Source organism: Sceloporus undulatus, chromosome 2 (genome assembly GCF_019175285.1).
Source record: "Sceloporus undulatus isolate JIND9_A2432 ecotype Alabama chromosome 2, SceUnd_v1.1, whole genome shotgun sequence".
In the NCBI taxonomy this organism is placed as follows: Eukaryota; Metazoa; Chordata; class Lepidosauria; order Squamata; family Phrynosomatidae; genus Sceloporus; species Sceloporus undulatus.
The window spans coordinates 25,181,903-25,191,019 of record NC_056523.1 but is presented as its reverse complement, the minus strand read 5'-3'; the positions used below and the strand labels follow the sequence as shown (position 1 = coordinate 25,191,019).

The 9,117-nt window shown below is 40.6% G+C and overlaps 1 protein-coding gene across 1 annotated transcript in view; it reads left to right on the top strand.

Moving 5' to 3' along the window:
• LOC121920730 (peroxisomal acyl-coenzyme A oxidase 2-like) overlaps positions 1-4,144 on the top strand; it is a 29,945-nt gene extending 25,801 nt beyond the window's left edge. Inside the window, exons 13-14 of the mRNA XM_042447890.1 lie at positions 1,282-1,414; positions 2,787-4,144. Coding sequence (XP_042303824.1) covers positions 1,282-1,414; positions 2,787-2,849 — 196 coding nt within the window. The 3' untranslated portion in view covers positions 2,850-4,144. The remainder of the gene's footprint in view (positions 1-1,281; positions 1,415-2,786) is intronic.
• The last annotated feature ends 4,973 nt before the right edge of the window (positions 4,145-9,117 follow it).

The window sequence follows — 9,117 nt, the reverse complement described above, 5'->3', positions numbered from 1 at the left end:
TACATTTCAAAGTACAAAAGGCACTTAACCTTTTTGGCAAATTCCATGTTTAAATGATGTATCTTGTGGTGTGTAAATATCTTACCTGTTTTAAATAAAAGCAGGCACTCAGTAAGTGTTCCTTTGCTTTTGTTTTCATCCTGGCTCTTACATTTTGAAGAGCATGGAAGCTAGGACTTCTCATCTTTGTTTGTTTGTTTGTTTGTTTGTTGGATTTATATCCCGCCTTTCTTCCAAAACCAGATTCAAGGAGGCTAATGATGAAATAAGTGGATACATGAACACTTTGTGATGTTAATGCAAAATCAGTTGTGTAAGCTTTCTAAATATGGCAGACATAAAATCTGAAAGCTTGAGTGTGGTATTATAAGCTTATAGTTGTAAACTGCTTAGACTCTGTTAGTTCAGTATGAGGTGGTATGTAAATGAAGCTGTTTGTTTTTGTTTTGTGAAGCACTAGTGGGCTCAGGGCATTCACACAGGGCATGTTGAGGCCTTAGAGACCTGCAGTTTCTGTATGCCTACAGTCATAAGTTGTGTGGCCCTACTAATGTCCTCTCTGTGTTATTTATTTATTTAGTTAGTTAGTTAGTTAGGCCCTGGACAGATGGGCCCTTTGTGGCATCATGGTGACATGCTAGGGTTGCCTCGGGGCAGTGTGTGCACACGCCCCACAACCCTAGCACATGACGAGAACGTCGCAGCTGCGCAGCACCATCTACACAGCATGCACAGCTATGACATCACAGCAGCGCAGCTTCCAAACAGCGCTGTGCAGCTGTAATGCCAGTGCAATGTCTCTGGTGGTTTGCAGTGGCGCAAAGGAGCCGCTTCCAGGCGCTCCTTTCTTGCTGCACAGCAGCATCGCACAATTTGGATTTATATCCTGACTTTCGCTCAAAATGGGATTTTCATACTGAACAGCTGTTTCTGTATATTTGCCTTTGTGGCGACAATGGGCTCTGCACTCGGTAAAAGCTACTATTTTTTATTTGTTTGTTTGTTTGTTTATGGTATTTATACCCTGCCCTTCAGCCCTAAAGGTATCAAAGCGGCTTAGGCTGCAGAGTGGCCTCTACCCAAAGATAAATGCATTTTCTTCCTGTACATCTTTCACCACATCCAAGGTTTTTTTTCTAATGGAATGCTTCTGTTTGTGTTTTTATTGTAATTTATATATTAGGCTATTTATTTGAATGTAATGGGTCAGACTTTCTGCTGTATACTCTTGGAGATATAAATCATGACTCAAAAAACATAACATTTCCTTTACCTTTTCAGGAGGGATGCTGTGCCATTAGTGGATGCATTTGACTTCTCTGATGGAAATTTAAATTCTGCCCTCGGAAGCTATGACGGCCATGTCTATGAGCGCCTTTATGAGTGGGCCAAGAAGTCCCCAACTAATCAACAGGTGAGAACAGTGCATACTGAACAGGAGGCTGGCAGATGGAGAGCTTATAAAATTACTTTTGGAGTCTACAATTCCCAGACTCCCCAGCAAGCCTGCCCAGTGCATCTCTACTCTCATTTCTCCCAGTGGGAATGCTTGCTGGAGCATTCTGAGAGCTGTAATCCAAAAGAGACTTTGACAAATCCTGGACAGATGTCTGTTTTCAAAATGAAGAGGTAAAGCTTCCAGTTAAAAGCATCAATTGCTAGCACTGCATCATAAGAGAACAGGGACTATTTTGTATATCAAACAGAAACAAAATACTAATACATTTTAGCTTTAAGCTCCTTCAGTCACTAACTAAGGGCCGGTACAGATGGGCACTTTGCGCCAACCTGGGCCTGAAATTAGGGCTAGATAGGACTGGGCATCCACATGTGCCCAGACCTACTATCGGCGCTTGTGTGCCATCATGGTGTGCCGCCATTTACATGGGGTATGCCAGGATGATGCACATGCATCAGAGTGCCCAAATGGTGCTTACCAGAAGGGGCTTCATCATGGCATGCGAGTGCCATGATGACACCCCTAAAAAGAAGCTGCCTAGAGCGGCTTCTTTTTAGGGAGCGCATCAGTTTCATGCTGTGCGGCTGCTGCGGAACTGATCAGGGGCAAAGATGGGTGTCTTTTAGCCACCCATCTGTATAGCTCCTAAGTCTCGGGGTAGATGTTTTAATCATTTAGAAGGGAGGAGAAAAAACATACAAAACCTAGGAAATCATTGAACTGGGGTGCCATGGGGATGAGAGAGTTGTCACCTGAGGAACCATGGAACAGCCAGAATTAGACCTGAGAGGGCCAGAGGTTCTTCACTCATGTTAAAGGAGCACTGGGAAAAAATTCTGGTTGTGCAGCTCTCCTTACTTTTTTCCCTTTCTGTGGTGCCCTTTGGCACATGTAAGAAGGACAATCCACCCCAATTCAGTTGCAGATCAAGCTTTCCAGATAGATAAAGGCCAAGGGGATCCACCTTTGCCGTGTTGAGATGGATATTGAAAAGAGACCTGAGAATTAGAGAAGAATTTGTTTAATAATTAATAATAATTTGTTTTATTTATATACCGCTATTCCAAAGATCATAGCGGTTAACAACAAGTAAGCTAATTAGCAAGTAAGCTAATTTGCCCCCAACAGTCTGGGTACTCATTTTAGCGACCTCGGAAGGATGCAAGCCTGAGTCGAGCTTGGGCCCTTTTGCTGGTCTTGAACTTGCAACCTTGTGGTTTCGAGTGAATGGCTGCAGTACAGGCATTTACCCACTGCGCCACCAGTATTAGGAATTGTGTAAGCATTATTAGTAGTTTGTTTCCTTTCCTTTTCTGTCTCTCAACAGGAGAACCGGGTCTTTGAAACCCATTTGAAGCCACTTTTCCAGAATGCCCTCTCAAAGTTATGAAAGATGAGAATGGAACACAGGCAGTTCCTTTTCCTACTCTCCTCAGAGCAATATTAATTTTTATCAAGAATACAATTCATAAAATGTAAGAGTGGAGTGTTTTGTTTGTCCAGTCACACTGCTGAGCATAGACCAAGCAAGCAGAAGAATTCCTCTAAACTGTGGGCAAGAAGCCTTGTATCTTCACCAGACTGAAAGCACATAATAATCTGTGGAAAGCCAAGTCTCCTGGAACTGCCACTTTAGGATTTCATCCTGCAAGACTTTTACTATAGGGATGGGAACCATGTGGCCTCAAGATGGTGTTGAATAGCGATTCCCAGCATTCTTCATCCTTGGTCTGTGCTGGCTAGGGCTGCTGGAAGTTGCAATCCATCAGCATTTGGAGAATCTGTGCCATTCCAATTCCTGTTTTAAGATCAGGTAGCCATCATACATAATCCTCAATACAATGGTTCCCAGCCTCTGGTCTTCCATTTGTTTTGGACTTCATGCTCCAGAGGCCCCAGCCAACTTGACCATCAGTCAGAACATATGGGAACTGAGTCCAAAATATCTAGAGGAAACAGTGCCCTATAATACTTATGGAGAACTTGTTGCCCTCCAGGTGTTGGACTACAACTGCTATGATCCCTAGCACTTACCTTGCTGGCTGGGGCTGGTGGGAACTGAGATTCCACAATATCTGGAGGGCTACAAGCTCCCATCCTTGCTCTGGATGTGATGGCACAATTGTAATTGGGTTGTTAAAGGGTAAATAGAAGATATTTTCTGGCCTTGATCCAAGTGCTGAATGACCATTTACCATTTAGCAGTGGGTTTAGTGGGTCTTCTCTGGGATTAGCAGTACGATTTAGGCCATCACTTTCAATTGAGTTTACTAGCTGCCTTGGAAGGTAGAACACAGATTAAATAAACCAATTTACTGATTGAACTACTATCTCTTAAATTAACCTACCTCATAGATTGTTTTATGGATAAAGTGAAATCAAGGAGAAAGGACACAATTTTTAAAATGTAATTTTTTAAAAAGACCCATTTCAGAAGGCACTCTGAACAAAGAAAGAAGAGACACTGAGTTAAGGTTGTCTCCGTGAAATGTTATGAGAGAATTTATTTGTTCCAGCATAGGTGTTCCACTACATCTGGACACGGTTACTGTAAGGAATTTCCATGTATGAATATTTTAAAGAAAATAAAAGGAGATACTGTCATGTACAATTAATCTATATAAATTCAAGGAAAAATATACTCCTTTATTTGTCTTTTATCCACTACTACAAATAAAATTATGTTACACAACAATTTGTTCTTATAGTGATTCCTGGCTTTGTAAAAAGATGGATATTACCATAAGCAAAAAAACAACAACAAAGGTTTGTAGACGAAGCTATACATGGAGTATGGGAACACCCCTTAATTACAAGAAATATAGTCAAAAATGTAGGAGGCACTACCAGGTGTGAAGGTATCAGCTCTGACTAAAGAAGCCTGTGCATAACTCTTTTGGATTTTAAAATGTATACCCCATCAATACCAGATGTTTTATTTTAATTTTATTTTGTTAGACAAATGAAGGTTAGTCATGCTTATATGAGACAAGAGTAGACCTTCTGCTCACCCACCAGGCTCATGTTGTGAACAATCAGGGATTGATACCTTTCTCCCACCTGAAGGATCCCCAAGCATCCTAACAATACTAGCGGTGTGATTAATAGCACTTTTTTAATACATTCCTGCACAGAACCATTTTCATGCAGCCAGAGAGGAGGTTGTACACATGGACATTACCAGATAGTCAACACAAAAACCAAATAGATTACATAACAGTTAACAGAAGACAGAGAAGCTCCTTTCTCCCTTTCTTGCAGGAAAAACAAGAACAGGGCAAACTGCAGCACAGAAATCTTCAAGATGCCAGCCACAGATGCTGGTGAAACGTCAGGAAGAAACTCTTCTAGAACATGGCCACATAGCCCAAAAAACCCACAAAAACTATCTTTACTCTGTTTAATGCTCACTTGTAACCTCTCGGGGGTAGAGACTGGATTACTTCTGTATTGGAAAATGCCAAGCATAACCAAATACATTTTGACACACCCAAGATCAAAGGCTCAGGTTCATAATTTCACCACACAATGGGAGCTTTTATAGTCTTTGGGAGTAGAGAGCTTTCTCTGGCTGCATCCACACTGCAGAAATAATCCAGTTTGACACCACTTTAACTGCCAGGGATCAATGCTATGGAATTCTGGGAATGCAGGCTTGTTGGTGCACCAGAGCGGATTATTTCTGTAATGTAGATGCAGCCTCTGATGCAAGTATGGAATGTTCTGGACAGGCCCATATGTACATTAAGTCTCAAAATTGTTTTTAGTACAGTACCATTATTTCTTGAGGTTCTAAAAAACAGGACATCAAACATTAGGTCTGTGTAACTATCACTCTCTTTGGGCACTGTAATTTCTGTCTCATTTTAGGGATAGGAAGAAAAAAGAATGTATTTAAGTTACTAATTGAAAAGACATCTGGTACTGCAAGGAAACCTAATTAACGGCTTACTTTAACCTCTACTTCAAAGTCTGTGTGTGTGTGAATGGTGGAGAGGATGTGCACTTTGAAATTTTAAAAAAATACACAGTAGCTTTTTCAGCCTCTCATTGTTATGTGCTAGCCTGTTTATTTTGTTCTGGGGCATGTTTGGATTTATGGGATATTTCACCTGTGTCATAATGTGAGAAATGATTACCTGTCTTGACTTCGTCCAGTCCAAAAAAAATGTATTTTACAATTTACAGTGCAGTCCTAGGCATATTTACTTAGAAGTGTGCTCCTGAGTTCAATAAGACTTACAGGTACATATAGAGAGTAGTGGTTTAAGTGTTGGACTATGACTCTGGAGACCAGGGTTCCCAACTTGGCCATGAAACTAAGTCACAGGCTCTCAGCCTCAGGGGAAGGCAATGGCAAAAACAACCTTGAACAAATCTTGCCAAGAAAACCCCATGATAGGTTAATTTTAGGGTTACCATAAGTTGCAAACGAGTTAAAAACACACAACAACAAACAGCAGCAACAGCAACAACAAGAGCAGTTTTCAACCTGGTATCCTCCAGATGTCCTCATACAGCCCTCATCATAATCAACCAACACAGCCATTAACCACACTATCTGAGGATAACAACAACAGTCATTCAATATCTCAGAAAGGAACCAGGCTGGGGAAGGATGGATAAGATTATGTCCTCACCCTGAATTTCCTCATACAGAATATTTTCCTCCCTGCATTTCTTCATCTGCAATGGACTGAATTCCAGTCTAGGAAGTTTATCACACTGGAGCTAATTTCAGCATTAAATAGAGATTAAAGTGCATGTAGAGCATCCTGCAAATAAAGCGGAAATAGCAAGTAATTCCGCAAATGATTATCACACGCAATTGTGCAAATAAAGTGATATTGGAAGTGCATTGTCACTGAAATCCTGAAAATAAAAAGATGTGCATTAATGCTTCTTTGTGACCACTTTAATGGAGGGTTTTGTGCGACATCATGTGAAATTGTTTCGCATAATTATGCGATTTCTCTGGGACATTTACAGAATCAACTCCCGATCTCCTTTGTGTGATAAACTCCTAGGAAAGATTAGAGTGGTGAAGTTACATCAGTGAATGGAGTTTTGGACAGAGAAGTGGGGCCAAGGACAAAGTTGCAGGGCCAAAAGCAAAGTCAGATGAAATGGATGAAACGCCAGTTATGTGCATGTCTTTTTAGGTTTAAGACTCAGTGGATCTTGAACACAGAATTATTTTTTCTCATCAGCTGCATCTGCACTGCAGAAATAATCTAGTTTGACAACACTTTAACTGCCATGGCTCAATGCTCCGGGATTTGTAGTTTTGTGAGACATTGGCCTTCTCTGTCAAACAGTAAACTACAGTTCCCAGGATTCCATAGCACTGAGCCATCACAGTTAAATTGGTGTCAAACTGGATTATTTCTGCCGTGCAGATGCAGCCATCATCTATTCCCTCCACCCTTTGCTGGAAATAAGCTAAAACAGTGGTTCCCAGTCTTTTCTATGCCTCACACCCCTAGGAAATGTTTGCTTAATGTTCGTACCCTGTACAAAACTAATATGACATTTGCTGATGAAGAAGTCTAACTTTCATTTTTAAACCACAAATTGAACCACATACAATACTGCGGGTGAACAAACTGAACTCTGGGGGGAGGGGACCTTTTAACTCAGTGCATAAAATGCCAGTCTAAGTTGAGCAGTCAGATCCTGATTCAGAAAAAGTTGTGAACGATTGTAAATTGTAAAATGCTGTCCTGTTTATTAAATAAATAATGCGACTGCTATCTCTGCATGTCTACTACTACCACTTCTCAAGGCACACTGGGAGCTGGCTGAGTAATAACTTGGGTGATAACTAGTCACTCAAGTACACAAACCACTCTTTGGAATTTATCACATGGGGGAAATCTTGTGCAGAAATGGGGGTTTAAAATGGAAAAAAACAACATTGTCATTAAAGTGGTGTTAACCCAAATGGAAAGTAGAAAAAATCCCCTCCTTTTTACTTTTAGAAAATCATGAAAGTAAAAAGGAGTGGCTTTTGTCTACTTTCTGTTCGGGTTAACACCAGTTTAACATCAAAGTGTGTTTTTGTACGGGATTTTTCCCATGTGATAAAATCAATAGGTGCACCCCTGAAATTACATCTTTCACTCCCTATGCAAATGTTCCATTTTCTCTGCTCCTGACCTTTAGCCCACAGTGCAACTGCGCACTCAAAAGGAATAACACAACTGCTGATTTGGATCTCTCTCAGAACAGGAGCTACAAAGGTTTCTTACCTTTAACCTGCTTTTGAATCTATGCTGTTCTTCTCGCTCACTTAACTGAACATGCGCACCTACTGATTCTCCAAAGACAAGAACAATCAGAACTTGGATAAGGCATTTTTGGACTAAAGTTCCCAGAATCTCCAGCAAATCTCCCAGCAACTATTTCTCAATTCCTGCTTTTGCTTTTCCATCAATGGGACTTACTCCCAAAGCCAGTTTTATTTTTAGCATTCACGTTTCAGGTGGCCACAATGTGATTACTTTGGCTGAACCCCAGATCACAGAAAAACTTTCTCTGGGAGCAATACAACAGATCTGTAGAGTCTGTTAATCCTTTGGCATACACTTGTGCAAGTCTAATCTTCAGTTTTTAAAAAGCATTTTCTTTGATCTTTTGATTATTATTGCAGCATTATATTTTAAAAAAACACTAAAGATATTCTTGTTGTACATGCCTGCATTTGTATGACCATATGCAAGCTTTTGCAACACAAATGCTGTTCTTTTTCAACCAATGTTATGTTACAATACTATCAGGAAAGATATTTCCCTAGTAGTAACTTCTCAGCCATCCATCCAGTGATTAGTGTTAGCAGAAATAGACCATCTAACTCTACAGTCTTTCTACTCATGACCTAATCCATAGTTTCAGTTGTGAAATATTTTACCATGAATTTCAATGATTTGCATTTCACTTCCAGATTAAAAGAGACCTACTCATAAATTAGAATTGTTGTTAACTGCCATCATGTAAACCTCGACTTATGGTGACCATATACACTCTTCCCTCCACATTTGTGGCTTTGACTTTTGAGGATTTTATTATTCATGGATTTTATTAATATGTTCTCTCTAGGTCCTCCAGTACAACTCTACGGTCAACTTTAACCAAAAGTCGCACTGAAGGACCTAGAGATTCCTAGAGAAAACACTCCACTAGGAATTGGTAGCTCCTCCAGCACAGTTCTATGGTCAATGTCAATGCCTGGCAGATGTTGACCACAGAGTTGTACTGGAGGACTTAGAGATTTCTAGAGAGGTGTTCTCTCAGGTAAAAACATAGTGTTTTTGTTATTTGCAATTTTTCCACATTCACAGGGGTCCTGTGCCCCTAACCCCAGCAAATGTGAGGGATGAGTGTACAGTAAATGAGAAACCTCCAGGGCTTGCAGATTTAGGACCATGGCTTCCTTGCTTGAGTCTGTTCATCTGGTATGTGGTCTTCCTCTTTTCCTACTGCTTTTTAGCGTCCCAAGCATTATTGTCTCTTCTAGTGCATCATGTTTGCTTTTGCCTGAACCTACTGGGAAAGATGAGATTCTGTCCCTCCTCCCCTTTCCTCCCTGCTGAGTTAATTGACAGCAAACTACTTTTGCTTTTTGAATTCAGTTTGCAACAACTGAAGCAAGCTGAGGA